Source organism: Monocercomonoides exilis (genome assembly GCF_001643675.1).
Source record: "Monocercomonoides exilis strain PA203 chromosome Unknown scaffold46-794033, whole genome shotgun sequence".
NCBI lineage: Eukaryota > Preaxostyla > Oxymonadida > Polymastigidae > Monocercomonoides > Monocercomonoides exilis.
This window is the reverse complement of record NW_027150591.1, coordinates 435,164-449,519: the sequence shown is the minus strand read 5'-3', so window position 1 is coordinate 449,519 and position 14,356 is coordinate 435,164. Positions and strand designations below refer to the sequence as shown.

Sequence of the window (14,356 nt, the reverse complement as noted above, 5' to 3'; positions counted from 1 at the left end):
GAGACAAAAAGAAGAATGACGAGTGAAGACAGCCAGCCCATTCTTTTTGTCAAACAACAGATCGGACTTGAAGAATTGATTGCTCAGAGAATGTGGCAAAATGCTATGAAGACGGTGATCAATGCAACTGCGAAACGTTATCGGCCATTTCATAAAGTCTGTGCATTATCAGAGCTTATTCCAATGAGTGTTCCGAAGGCGTGAAAATAAGCGGTTGAGAATGAACGTTATGACTCCTTTCTTCTTCTTCCTCTTCTTCCTCCTCTTCCTCTTCTCATTTCCATCCAAACACACTTCCTCTCTTCTGAGTCAACAAGAAGTCTTAACTCTCTTCTCACATCAGCATCTTCGATTTTGTTCCACAACTTTTTCTTTCCAACCATTTTCATCAGGAAAATTTGACAAATTTCACAGAAAATCCAGAAAATCCAGAAAATAACAGAAATTTCAATGTTTTGCCTTCGTTTTTTCTTTCTGATCAAATGTCTGCTAATTCTTTAACTTCGCTGGAGCCACTTTTCTTGCCGTCGATTGTGAAATCGGATGATTGGATGAAGGGAAATAACAATAAAGATACAAAAAAATAACACAAAAAACTTCTTCTACTTCTTCTCAATCATCATCATCATCATCATCATTTTCTTCCTCTTTTTCCTCTTCTTCTTCTATTTCTCCAATATCATCATCTTCCATTGATTTATCATTTAACCCGACTGTCCCTCCTCCTGCTTATGCATCCTTCATCGAGGCCTCTCGGCAAATGGCACAGCATCTTCTTTCCTTCGCCATCGAAACAGCCGAAAAACAACAACTTCTGCCCTCGATTTGACCGCAAGAAAGAGCGAAAAGGAGAAAAAAGACGAAAAAGAAAAGAAAAAACAAAGTTTATTGAGTGAAAGAAGGAAGTATTTTGCGCAATTCGATCAGAAACTGACAGAAAAGTTGTTTGACAAAATGGCTCTGTCAGAATATTGTTAGAGGGCAAAGTAAAACCTCAGCCATTGAATTCGAATCAACAAAGTTTAATTACACAGAATGTGACGGAAACAGATCCGACGGAGTTTGTGAGGCAGCTGATGCTGCCAAAGCTGAAATTGTTTGGAAAGAGTGAGAATGATTCTTCTTCTTCTTCTTCTGCTTCTTCTTCTTCTTCTTCTTTCTCACTAAATACTACCTAAAAATCAGCTGCCAACTCATCATCATCATCATCATCCTCCTCCTTTTCTTCTTCTTCTCCTATTTCTCCCTCATTCTCATCTCTGTCTCAACAAACCAAAATACCACTGGCACCAAAGCGCTCTTCATCAAAACCATTTTTAAGACCGAAATCAGCAGCATCCAACGACAAAGCAAAAAATTTGAATTCCACAACAGGAAAACCTTCTTCTTCTTTTTCCATTTCATCATCATCATCTTCCTTCTCCTCCTCTTCTTCTTCCTCTTCTTCCACATCGCTTTCAACTTCTTCACATAAATTTAACCTTTCTCATAATAACACCATGTAAAACACTCCATTTTATTTGCGACCTTTCATTTCATTCAATTCAACACCTTCTTCCATATCTGCATTTGCCATTCGCAATTCACTTCTCACTTCATCTGCTTCTTTTCTTTCTTCTTTTTATTCTTCATTTCCTTCCTCGTCATTTTTGAGTGAATTATTCAACAACATTCTTTTTAAATGTTTTCATCTGCTTCTTCTTTGGCATCTTCCACATCTTTCAATTCAAAACTCCCCATAACAAACATCTCAAAACAACTTTCACATTATCCTTCATCATCATCATCTGATATCTTCTTCTTACTCTTCTTCCTCATCCTCATTATCATCTTCTTCTTTTCGGTCTTCGTCGCCTTCTTTTTTTTCGCACAACAACAACAACTTTCTCACCCAACTTTTTCATCGAATTTGTCTTTTTCCTCAATCATTGTCAAACGATCAACTAATATTTACAACTGCTCCACATCTCCAGTTATTTCAATTCGACTTTTTATTAGAGAAACACTCAAACACTCATATTTTTTCCTGCTGTAACATTCTTATTTCTCGCGTATTCCAAAGTGACATAGCAGGCACGCAAAGTGTGTGCAGAGTACATCATCTGTAACAAACGACACTCTGAGGAAATCACTTTCAATGTCTCCGCTTTTTCAAACCTCAGCCCACTCAGCCCAAGCACCTCCACAACCATCGGCGCCATCGCTTCTTCCAGCATCCCCTGAATCTTTTCGATTCTCTCCATAAACTATTTGTGCGCTGTCGGATGCCTGCCTTTCTCCTCATTCCCATCACCTTACTCTCTCCCTCCATATTCTTCTCACTCTTTGCCTCCCTTTTTGCCTCCACTTTCTCCTTCCTCTGCCTCTTCTCGCTCCTCCAGCACCGCCAGAGCAATCGCTGCTGGCGACAGAACCATATCCTCCATTCTCAGCTCCGCAGCATCCAACCCTTTCTCCACAATCTCTCCCACTTCACACACTGCAACCCCTCGCCTCATCGCTTCCTCGTCCAGCTTCACCTCCACACGCCTCGACTGTTGCGATCGCCATATTTGCAGCGACGGGTCAAACAGATCGTAGATCGACATGAACGAATTCGCACCTGCCGCTGAAAAGACCCGCTTGCTCCCCGACTTTGTGCCCATCGACGCTGCAAGCGACGGAAGCTGCGCCACCAGCGGAACCAAAAGCATCGCCGAAAGCGCCACATCGTATGCACACGCAACACCCCCATACAGCACCGCCCGCAGAGCCACAACATATCCCCGCAGCGTCTATTGCTCCCTTAGTAACGACATCTTTTGATTAAAATAATCCCCAGCCGTCTCTCGATGTCGTTCATCGCTGCAGTCAAAGTGAATGACGCCTCCACCTCCGATTCATCCGAAAAGTCAATCATTTGAACTGATGATAATGATGAAGATGACTCATCATCTCCTTCCGCCTTCTTTTCATCGCTGCTCTACCTCCGGAATGACGAAGTGAATCAGCGTGCTGTTCTTTGAGAAGAAGATAAAGACGCAGAGCGAAGAGACTACTGCTTCACAGAGGCAGCAAAATGGATATTGTTTGAGAAAAGTCATCGAACAAGTTGGAAGCTCCTTCTCTGGTGCAAAGACAATATCTTCATTGAAAAAAGAGGTAGATAAGTTCAAAAAGCTGATCATTTTTGAGTTATGGAACAAGAAGGAGCTGGATTTCTTTGATGATAAATCTAAACGAGAAGAAATTTTTTTAAAAAAACAGATGAATAAGCAAAAACAATGAAGAATATGAAAGATGATTGCGTCTCATGAATGAGATGTGAGTGCTGATTTGAATTGTAAATTAAAGAGAATTTCTGCGGGAAAATGGATGAAACATTTTATTTTTTAATCAAAAATTCTTTTATTGTTCCATATGTTATTCATTTTGAATGTTGTTCAATTGAAATGAGCAATTAAATGTTGAATTTTTCACAATGTTATATTTCTAAAAAAAAATATTCCAAGATAAGCAGTTTTATCTTTTTGAAACACATCAAAGAAGATTGTTTAACAGAAAGAAAGCATTAGAAAAATAAGAATGAAAAATAAATGGATGAAATGAAAACAAAAAATTATTAACCAATTGTTTGGTTGTCTAAAATGGCTAGAAATTAACAGTATTAAGAAGTTAAAAAGACAAAAAAGTTAAAATTGAATATGATAGAATGCCAATTTTGAATTAATATCACAGTATTAGCAAAAAGAAATCTTCTTTGTATTTTCACTCTCTATATTATGGTACCGGAATGATCACAATTTTTTGATCTTTTTTGATCAATTATCTATAAGTCACTGACTTACTTGAAACATAATTTCATTTTCAGTCACAAAGGCTTAAAAAAAAACAAATATAAAGTGAATGAAAAAGAAGCATCAAAAATTATTTGGAGAAAATAAAAATGAGTGTATTGGTGTCTTTTTCAAATTCGAAGTTGAAAAATAAATTCAGAGACAAATTGGCAAAACGAAAAGAAATTTCAAAACAAAAGGTGTTGCAAAGTTTTTTTTCTTGTCCCTCCTCATTAAAAAAAAAGAAAATAATTATCTTGTTAAAATTGGTGAAAAGAAAAAACGAGTTTTGGTTTTGATGAGAGGCAGAACGAAACAATGCTTCTCGAACAACTGAACAGGGAAAGAAATTGAAGGGATGCAACGAAACTGAAGATCTTCTTCATTTCTGTTGAAATCACAAATGACATTGTGAAATGTTTTCCCAGAAAAGTCTGAAATCGCTTCGAAAACATCATTACAGGATTGTCGATGAAAATAAAAAGAAAGAAATAGACAATGAAATTGCAGTGCAATGCCAAAAAAGCATTTGGTGAAAAGACGAGGATGCAAATAGCAAAATCAAATACACATCATTCCTCTTCTTGCGTTCTCATTTTCAATTCAACTCTTTCTCAGCAAATCGAAATGAATGCCCTGAATTGGTTGTTTGAAGCATGCCTCTCTTTCTTCATCGTTGACGTCATATTCTTCACAGAATCCAACAAAAGATGCCAGCTTGTTGGATGTCCCACTCGAATTGATGATGATCTTGCTGGATTCAACTTCTCCTTTTGTGAAGACAGTTCAATAACTTTCATAAGTGTGGACTCAAAAAAGATATATTTTGATTTTTTCTGAATACAGAAAATATGGCTAATAACTTTGAAATTATCTCAAATCACAAAATTTGTTCTTCTTCTTTTTTGCTTTGAATATTGATGTGCCTTGTTGTGCTTGATTGAGTCATCTGAGTCGAAGTGAAAGTGAAAGAAGGCGAAGAAGGATGAAAAGGTGGAATGACGATGAATTTTATGAAGAAGAAAAAGAGGAAGAAGAAGAAATGCCAATTGAGGCAAACAAAGTGGATCTGCTGAAAAGACAGTTACATTCATGTCGAAATGTTTAATGAATGCGATTCTTCGGTCTGTGTGAATGAAAGGCACTCAAAAAAAGAAAGAAAAATAGATGAAATACGCAAATGTTGAGTTTGAGGGAAGTTGAATGCGAACTGAGCGGGGCTGGCTCTTCTTCAACAATGTTGAGGAAGAAGGTTGAAAAAAGTTGGCTTTAATTTGACAATTCCCATGCTGAGAAAGATGGCACGGCCTCGTTGCATTTCTCGATAGTCAAGAACTGAAAGCCATTAAACAGTCACAGAAAATCGAAACAGAACACAAGAACTGTGCTTTTGGAAGGAGAATGAAGAGTGAAGAGCAAATCGAAAATGACACTTATCTCCAATTAATCTGATGCTGGTCATATTACAAACGCTTTCAAACATCGAACAATAATCAATTGACTTGCTCAAAATGGCTGTCCATTCGAAGAATGAAATCCAAATGCAACTGAACATTTCGCTGTTCGACTGCTAACAAACATTCGATTATTAAATGTCTCGTCGTTGGCGTTTCTCATTTGTTTTGCTTCAAAAGCGGAATCAGAAATTGAATTTCTTTGCTTTCCATATCTGTCTGGTGCAGCCCAAGAAACAGGAAAACCTTATAAATGAAATTGACAATTTGGGGTTTTCCTTTTTTCCATTGAATTATCGCATTTTTTGTGATAAGCATACTTCCCTTGATATTGCCATCCACTTTCCTTGCCAAAAAACCACTTTCCTGCCTCACGTTCCAAAATCCTATCTAATTTTGATTATTCCTTATTTTTCTCAGAATACAATCCATAAATCAACATTTTATAAAATAACAGTCGAATTTGTTTCACCTCTTGCTCCAATCAAGAAATTATGAATCATGTATCTTGCACACATTCCTTTATTTAACAATTGTCAAACAATTATCTGCTCCATTCTCATCATTATGCTCTCCAAAGCGGATATTGGTCATTTCAATAATAACTCACATTCCTGCACTTTGGAGAGGATACAGATGGAAATATCTTCACAATCAATAGAACAGTATAAATAACATGCATTACGTCTTTTGTGTTATTAATGAAATTGTTGGATTTCTTTGGTAATCCAATTGACAAAAATAATAACATTGAATTCCATTGTTGGCATTGTCTTTCCAGTGATTCATGGTGCAGCTAACAATTAAATTTTATATTTCGTAGTCATTAATTATTTACAGATTTTTCATTTGTCATTGTTTATTCCAAATCGAAATAATAAATCGATCAAAACATCCATAACAACAAACCAAAAAAGATAAAGAAAAATCGAAGAAGCGTAATTTTTCTTCATAATTACTAATCAAAAATACATATGCAAAAAATGAAGGTATAAGTGCATATATTTTAAGACTTTTTTTAGAGTATTTATATTTCATCTAATTCTTCTTTCCAAACTTTTGCATGTTCAACGTGAATATCAAAATTGTGTTGTTTTCTGAATGAAATTCTTTTTAAAGATGCAGGAGACTAACAACACAAAAAATCTCAAAGGTTTGCAATATTATTGAATTTGAGTTCTCATTTATTTCTATTATTTCAATTTTTTTGTTAAAGAATTGCTTTCTGAGCTTGTACATTGCAATGAGAAAGAACAGCAACAGAAAATAAATGAAATCAACAGAATTGCTGAAAAAATAGAGAAAGAAGAAATCGAGTCGGCTTTCACAAAAGAACTATTCGATAAAATGCACAAGATGATTGAAGAAAAGAAAATGTCAATGGAAAATGTCATTGTATTGCTAAAGCGAATGGGATATTTGAAAGGGCTGAAAGACATGTACATTTATGGCTTTGATATATCTTTGTTGAAAAGAAGAATTGAAAAGATGATTTTTGATGAAGATAAGAAAAAAATTGATGTTAAGAATGAAAAGCTTCTTGTTGATCTTTGCGAATGCTATCTAACTCTTGTTTATGACTTCTCATCTGAATTTCTTTCAATTTGTGTGCCTTGCCTTCTGAAATTTGCATTGAATAAGGAGGAAAGCGAAAAAGCACAAAATGAAGTGGAAATGGCTTTGCTGGCTTTGAGCAGCATTAGAGATAAAGTGTGCGAAATTTAATTTCCTTTTTGTTGTTATTGATTTTTTCTGATTTTAATTAGAAAATTGAAAAAGAGCTGTATTTGAATGAAATCAAAGAGATAATCCAATATCATCAGGAGCATCACAATCTGACTCACATCACCTATCAGTCTGCTTGGCAGTTTTTGATTTATAGAGTGATAAAAGACGATAGCTTAGAAGGAATGATTGTGGATGCAATGCATTTTGTGAGAGAAGCAAGAAAAGAATTGGAAGAGCTTGCAAAAAGTGTGGATTGGAAGAGAAAAAAAGTGGGAAATGGAGAAAAAGAGTTGAAAGAATTGCTTATTATCGAGAGATGGCTCAATGCGATTTATGATCACTTATGCTTTTGCACATCGTGGAGTGAAGAATTTGTTGATCTAATTAGCAGAATTGTTCAAGTATTTCGAGCATCAAGAGATAATTACATAGAAATTCATACAAAATGCATTTATTCTTTCAGAGATGCAGCAGGTTATAGAAATGTTAAAATTGATGGATTGCTGAGAGGAAGTGCTGTTGGTGCTGTTTTGGAGGAGATTCAGCAGCCAACAATAAATCACGATTTGATGTGGAATTGTTTGGTTTTCTTTTTGAATATTTCAGACAGATTGAAAGAAGAAGAGGAGGACGAAAAGGAAGAAGAGGAAAGTAAAATGATGAAAATGGAGATATATGAATGGATGGAAGAAGAAGGATATGAAAATTGCATTGAGAGTTTTCATAAAATCTTTGACTTTTTGAAGGAACAATTTCATGATGAATTATCGTTGAATATTTCTGATTATTTTGTGAATGCTTAAGAAAATGAATTGAATTTTGCTTCTCTGAATTTCAATTTTCCAAATTGCATCAAACGCAAAATGGTATGAAAACAGTCATGTGAAAGATTTATCAATTTTTTTTGTATTTTTTCGTCCCGCTTCATTTGAATGAAATAAAGAAAAAAAGAGAATTTTAAAAGTACCATTTTCGTCTTTTCTTCTTCAGAAATTTTCCTCAAATGATTTAAATGTTCTTCAGTTCTTTGAAGAAATATCAAAATTCACTTTCTCATTCATCAGCTTTCAAAGAATCTCCTCCACTCTTTTGAACATTTTTTCATTCTTTGGCTTCTTTATTTGCTTTACCAAATTCTTTATGATTTCAGTGAACTGAAAAAGAGAAATCAAAATCCAGTTCACAAAAAAAGGATTTAAAAGATGTCTGCGAATTGAAAGAAAACAAGACTTTCTTTTGGTGATTGGTGGATAGATTGTTGCTTCTCAACCAGAAAACTCCAGCTTTCTCAAATAATCGCCTCTTCTTTCCTTCTTCTTCTTCTTCTTCATTGCTCAAGATGCCTCTACAACTCTCCACATGATATAAAACAATTGATTATAAATGATCTCTCTCATCGCTCAATTCATAGTTGGCATCTTTCAGTGATTCTCTCTTCATCGCTCCCGACTCTTTCACCAGTTCATCTCGCAATAAGCACAACTGTTCAATGCTCCTCCCCTCAAAACAGCCATCCTCCTGGTCGACGTGTGCGAGGCAATGATCGTTCAAATGCCTCAACAGTCGCCATGCCACAGCTGCTGTTCCTGCTGTTGTGGGGACAGAAGGAAGAGTCAGCAGATATTCATTACGCTGCTCGTGACACGTTTCTGAGGAGGCACAACGCCTTTGAACAAGTGAGCTTATAATTTCAACCGCTCCAAAGCTGATAAGCAAACTGGCAGGAGTTTCATTGCACACGGTTTGCGATGGCAGACACTTTGATTGCAGGCAATGAGCAAACACAAAAGCGGTTCCAACATCTGCTGACAGAAATGTGGTTGCGGCTGTTGCAGTTAAGCTTCTGTCAGCTCTGCATTTATCTTCTATGTTCATTCTTTTTCTTTCTTCAGGGCATGTGGGCTGTTGAGTGTTTGCCAGCGTGCTTTCAATCATCCGCAGCACATTTTCTACTGCAAAAATGTCCTTGTCGCATCGAATGCAGTGAGTCACAAGAAACAGCAACGCGCCCTTTAGCAAAAATGGGTGCGATGCAATTCTCCGATTCTCCGGGCGGATCGCCAGATGAAGCAGCACATACGACAGTTCTCTCTGAATCTGGCGTGTGGATTTGTTGAGAGCACGCACCACCTCAGAGAGGACTGCTGGGCGGAGCATCGTTGCTCCTTCTTCCAGACGGTCGCTCGCAACAGCAGACAGAACCCGGGCTGAGCTGACGGCCTCTTCAGAATTGTCTGATCGAAGCAACGCCACAAGCGCATAGATGATACGCGAATTGGTTATCGTCTAATCAAAAATCATCCAAATTATATGGAAAAATAAAATTTTTGTGAAAATGAATAATTATTTTCTCAATTAATTTGAAGTCATTTAAACAAAATGAAAGCAAAGAAAGACACATCAATGAAAATGAATCCATACAACTTCCACTCGCAAAAGCACTCAACGTAACATGCACAAACCTGAATGGCCTCAGCAGATGTGAATACAAGTGTCACCAGAAACGAGAGCGCCGCGCTTCTCACACTTTGCTCAGAGGACATCAGAAGGTCAGTGACGAGGCCGAATTGCGGAGAAGTCACAGCCAAATGCACACCCTCAGCACTCTGCTCAGAAATGTTGGCGAGCGCCCACAGGGCAAAACGGAGCGTTTTGTTGTTTGTTGATGCCAGAAACGAAGAGACAGACGGAATCGCCTTCCGCAGCTGCGCCTCGGCTGACTCGATTTGCGAGGAGATTCCGCTGTTTCCGGACTGGAGCGGGCGCATGTGGACAACAAAAGGAGGGCGTTGGGGATAGGAAAATGATGGAAGGCAGCTGAACGGAGGGGAAGTAGGAGAAAGAGACGAAATGTGAGACGGATGAAGAGCGGGTGATGAATGCGAGAAGGATTCTGGAGAGACATCAAAATTCGTTTCTTCTGTGATTGGTTCAGACGAAGAAAGGGAAGAAAGAGAAGAAACGGAAAAGTGATTTGATGAACTGAATGAAGTGGGTGTCGGTGATTGGCAACGTTGATGTGAGTCTGTGAGAAGTGGAAGTGAAGTGGTGGGTGCTGAAGGTAATGATGCAAGAGAAGTACATCGTGTGAATGATGAAGTCTGGGAAGAAATCAGAAATTGGTGTTGTGATTGGATTGGTCCCGTGGGAAATGCAGGTGTTTCAGACAGAGTAGGAAATGAAGGAGAAATACAGGAACAGGAACATGATGGACGCAAAGCAGCAGGATGCTGCTTTATTGCCGGCTGGAATTTCGTTGCGCATTCACTTGTGCATTCTGAATTCATTTCTTTCTCTTCTTTTGCATAACACTCTGAGCACGATGCATTATGTGAATCAACAGAAGGCGGAGGAGAGGCGATGTATCGCAGGATGATGGCAGTGCGAGTGCGGCTGTGTCTTTCGTGGCTTTTGCTGAGTGCGCAGAAAGTGTGCAGTGCAACCTGCCGAAGCCTGTCATCAACAGCATCGCTGCAGACGAGACGCACAACAGAACCGACAATGTCATTGACAAGAACATAGTTGCGAAGGCTGTCGCTCTCACGCGCAATAAGCGCTATGCTAAAGAGGGCCTGGAAAAAAGAATGAGAAAGTCAACGCAATAAATGAAATGCAGAGGGAAAAAATTATAAAAATTTGGTTTTTATTCAATTGAAAAATAATTATCACTATTTTGCTTACAAACTTTTGTAACAACAACAGCTGACGAAGATTTTAAAAGCAAAGGCAAGTACGAGGAAAAATCAGAATACGCAACCGCATGAATAATTTCAGTGTTCTTGGATTCTTGAGAAAAATTTTTATTGAATCAAAATCACAAAAAATATTTGCACACTAAGCAAATCAATAAAAATCATTTGCGCCTTTTCAACAATTTTCACTTCCTTGTCACGCAATAATAACGATGAGCATATGCAAATAATATTCGTTTGATTTACAAGCTTTAACAAAAAGCTATTCTCATTAACTTATAAAAAATATTTCATAAAAAATATTAAAATAAAATATAATAAAACTTTGTTCGATCATTCGCTGAACTTCGTCAAGTGTTCGACAGCTATTTTCATTGCTATAACCAGGTAAGCTCTCAAGAAGTCGTGAGCATCTATTAATCTAAAAACGTTTTTTTCATAGAATAAACAAAAAAAGATAACATAAAATAATAAAAATTAAAATGCCGTGCTTTTTGTTCATGGGTAAATGAATTATATTCAAAGTAATCTTTCCTTCTTTCTCTCAGTGAGTTTGTTCTTTTCCGAAGACGAAGCTCGAATAATCCAAAGTTTCCACATGTTCGAGTGAGCTCTGCTGTCGTAGAATTAATAAAGCGATCATATCTTTGTAACTGATACCCCTTTAGCTCGCTATCTTTCGCAATAATCGACATAACATATTGGTGTGAATAATAAATATATTATGGTTTACAATCTTCTTTCAAAATATTTCAGTTTGAAATCAAGAGATAGCATGATCCATTAAAATACGATGCATGACAGGTTTATAAGCAAATGACATTTTTTCTGAACGATGATAACACTTTTATTTTTGATAATTTAATTATGGCCTTGTTTATTCATTTTATGTAATTTTTTGTTCTAAAACCTAGAATATTAACTATAAAGTATAAATGCAAGATAGGCAAGCTTTAGAAACTAGTGATTTCTCAGAAACTTATGAATACTCAACTACAGAAGCAGAACTAAGTGAGTATTCCCGAATGAGAATTAAAGCTCAACGCAGAGCGTTGCATAGGATTCAAAAGCATAAGAATGTTGGCACTTATCTCAGAGAAGATGATAATGCCGAAGAAAATAGGCTGGGTCATTTCCGCCATCCTGCATTAAATCAGGATGGAACCGTAAAGCGTGACGATGAAGGATTTAGCGACGAAGAATATGCACCTCAACAGCGAGCGAGATATGTTTCTCGTTCAATGTTTGATATGCTTTTCGGTTCGATTAATGGTGAAGAATCACATGAAAAGCTTTTGCAAAGAAAGCAACTGTGGTCAAAATGGGAACCACTTTTAGAAACAACAATTGCGAATCAAGAACGTTACTTAAAAGATATGGAATCATCAAAATTTGCACGCAAGCATAGGCAAGCACGGAGAAGGGCACATTCGTGGAGAAACGTTCAAGTTCCAAAAAATTTCAAAAATGTACTCCGAAGAGAACCAGATCCTGATTTTTTGGCAAGTGTAGAATCTAACCTCCTTGAATACATACATGGAGTCCAAGAAAAATTGCTTTTAGCTTATGAGTTGTGTCATACTGATGATCAGACAACTGTTTCATCATCTGCTCAAAAAGAAGATTCTTCGTCTGCTTCACATCCTGCTTCTTCTTCTTCTTCTTCCCCTTCTTCCTCTTCAACAACCTCCGCAACGGCATCGGCTCCAGCGCCAAAAAGCGAGGCGAAGCTGCCACATCCCGGACGCATTAAGCCGTTTGTGGTGCGTGACAATGATGCATTCCACCGACTTCTTGCACACTGTGTCGGGAAGTACTATGGCTTCCACTGCCGATCGCTGCGCCTGCCGAACGGGAAGGTGCGGCTGGAGATGAACGGAGTGTATTCTGTGCTGCGACGGCTTCCGGAGCTGACGCTGAGCGAATACGTGGCGAAGTGGAATGCGTCGCGGAATAAGGGGCTGCTGAAGAGGAGGTTTAAGGAGGACAAGTGGGAGGAGGAGGAGAAGGAGGAAAGGAGAAGGAAGAGAGAAGAAGAGAGAGAAGAGAGAGAGAAAATGGAGGAAGAGGAAGCGATAGAGGAGGAGAAGAGGAGGAGGAGGTTGGAGAGGATGAGAAGAGAAGGGAAAGAGCAAGACGATGACAGTTTCGAGGAAAAAGTTGGCAGCCCCCGCAAACACCATCAGAAGCCAAGGAGAAGCGGAGCTAAATCAAATGTTAATCCGCTTGATGGCCTTGTGGAAGCGAAAGAAGAAGAGAGGAAAGAGCAGCCATTGGCAAGGGCTGGTGGCGCAAGCAAAGACGAAGACGAAGAAGAAGAAGAAGAGTACGATGACGATGATGACTCATCAAGCGACACAGACGAGTTTGATTTTGGAGAGCTGGAATCTGACGGTGAGGATGGAGCAGTGGGGAAGGCCGACAGCACAGAGGAAGAAGCGCCGCGCACATCGATCGTGGTTCGAGACGCGGCTGATGCGTCTCTTCAGTCGAAGAGTCTTTTGACGTCGCTGAAGAAAGACGGAAAGGCGCTGGTGGGCGAAGGGCTGCAGCTGTCTGTGATGGAGATGCGGAATGTGCTGAAGAGAGGGAGGAAGAAGAGAAAGCAGATTAAAGGGAAGGAGACGAAAGAGATGAAGGAAACCGCTGGAGCAGGTAAAAGCAAAGGAAAAGGCAGGTTTGATGGGCTGATGGTGGAAGGAGAAGGAGCAGGAGAGGATGATAATGAAGAGGAAGAGGAAAGTGAAAGCGAAGAAGAGGAGGAGGAAGATGAAGGTAGAGCTGAGCAGGGCAGGAGAGGCAAGCGCAAACAGCCATTTGACAAAAGAAACGAGCACGCAACAGAAGAGTGGAAGACAGCAAAAAGACAAAGAAGGATTCGACATAGAAAACTGAAGCAGGATCCATCTGAGCAAGTCCAGAAATTGCTCGCTTTGGATAAAGCAGAAAAAGACAGGAAGATGGAAATTAAAAAGTTGAAAGAACTTTCTTCATGGAAATGAACTGAAGTTTCAATTTCAATGTGTTTTTTCTTTCATTTTTTCATTTCAAATTAACTTTAATCCACACTGTCTTATAATTGGAGGAAATTATTGAAAGATTTTCAATTATAAAAAATATTAATTTTTCATAAAACTTTATGGCAAGCACTGATCATAGTACTTTTGAAATGTATTTTTTGCCGGTTGTGCTGCTTGTGGAGCGCTGCGTCCTGTATGGGGCGGACGGTGTGTGCATTTGCAAGTCTTCTAGGAGTTGGGATGTTTTTGGGTGTTTGTGCAGATTACAGGAACGCGGATATGTTTACGCAGCTGGGGCAGGGGCTGTTCTCGCTTGTGCGGAGGGTGTGCACGGGGAGCCTGTTTGGGCTCCCGCTGTATCCGTCGCTGGGGGCGGCGTTTGAGGAGATGTTCCTGCGGAACGGGACGATGGACTTTGGGCATGTTTCCACGAGCAAAATTGCTGGGACAGCTGCTGTGTGCCTTGACACCATTTTTCCCCCAATTTTCGTTATTCCTCCAGATTCCCTTTTTATTATTAATAAAATACAATGAAATGTTGTTTCGTGGGCGTGGCTGGCAGTCGGTGCTTGTGCCAGCGATTGTGGTGCTTTTGCTGTGGGTGGGGGCGATGGTGTACACGTATGTGTGGATGTGCACGCAGTGCT

General features: G+C 38.8%; 5 protein-coding genes across 5 annotated transcripts; 2 read left to right on the top strand and 3 right to left on the bottom strand.

Moving 5' to 3' along the window:
* Window positions 1-2,006: 2,006 nt before the first annotated feature.
* MONOS_18094 (uncharacterized protein) lies at window positions 2,007-2,216 on the bottom strand (the record flags this gene model as incomplete). The annotated part of the gene is made up of 1 exon (XM_067871078.1): window positions 2,007-2,216. One exon carries the CDS (start codon window positions 2,214-2,216, stop codon window positions 2,007-2,009), a length of 210 nt encoding a protein of 69 aa, XP_067721594.1.
* Window positions 2,217-2,318: 102 nt separating this feature from the next.
* Window positions 2,319-2,693, bottom strand: MONOS_13865 (uncharacterized protein; the record flags this gene model as incomplete). The annotated part of the gene is made up of 1 exon (XM_067866609.1): window positions 2,319-2,693. One exon carries the CDS (start codon window positions 2,691-2,693, stop codon window positions 2,319-2,321), a length of 375 nt encoding a protein of 124 aa, XP_067721593.1.
* Window positions 2,694-6,175: 3,482 nt separating this feature from the next.
* MONOS_13864 (uncharacterized protein) lies at window positions 6,176-6,994 on the top strand (the record flags this gene model as incomplete). Its single annotated transcript, XM_067866608.1, has 3 exons — window positions 6,176-6,258; window positions 6,389-6,422; window positions 6,486-6,994. Exons 1-3 carry the CDS (start codon window positions 6,244-6,246, stop codon window positions 6,992-6,994), a joined length of 558 nt encoding a protein of 185 aa, XP_067721592.1. The 5' UTR covers window positions 6,176-6,243.
* Window positions 6,995-8,110: 1,116 nt separating this feature from the next.
* On the bottom strand, window positions 8,111-11,243 carry MONOS_13863 (uncharacterized protein). Its single transcript, XM_067866607.1, has 6 exons — window positions 11,181-11,243; window positions 11,014-11,110; window positions 10,833-10,964; window positions 10,683-10,783; window positions 9,460-10,569; window positions 8,111-9,283 (listed from the first exon to the last, which is right to left on the bottom strand). The coding sequence occupies exons 2-6, from the start codon at window positions 11,024-11,026 to the stop codon at window positions 8,375-8,377; spliced, it is 2,265 nt and encodes a 754-aa protein (XP_067721591.1). The 5' UTR covers window positions 11,027-11,110; window positions 11,181-11,243; the 3' UTR covers window positions 8,111-8,374.
* A 321-nt stretch (window positions 11,244-11,564) lies between these two features.
* MONOS_13862 (uncharacterized protein) lies at window positions 11,565-13,784 on the top strand. Its single transcript, XM_067866606.1, has one exon. The coding sequence runs from the start codon at window positions 11,625-11,627 to the stop codon at window positions 13,689-13,691; it is 2,067 nt and encodes a 688-aa protein (XP_067721590.1). The 5' UTR covers window positions 11,565-11,624; the 3' UTR covers window positions 13,692-13,784.
* The last annotated feature ends 572 nt before the right edge of the window (window positions 13,785-14,356 follow it).

Bases quoted from the DNA above. Each gene is read 5' to 3' on its own strand.
- MONOS_13863 (XM_067866607.1), bottom strand. The intron at 10,784-10,832 runs GTGTGCAAATAT...ATTTTTCTCAAG, and splicing joins GATTTTTATTGATTTGCTTA to AATCCAAGAACACTGAAATT. The intron at 9,284-9,459 runs GTTTGTGCATGT...ATTTTTGATTAG, and splicing joins CATCTGCTGAGGCCATTCAG to ACGATAACCAATTCGCGTAT.
- MONOS_13862 (XM_067866606.1), top strand. From the start codon at position 11,625: ATGCAAGATAGGCAAGCTTTAGAAACTAGTGATTTCTCAGAAACTTAT.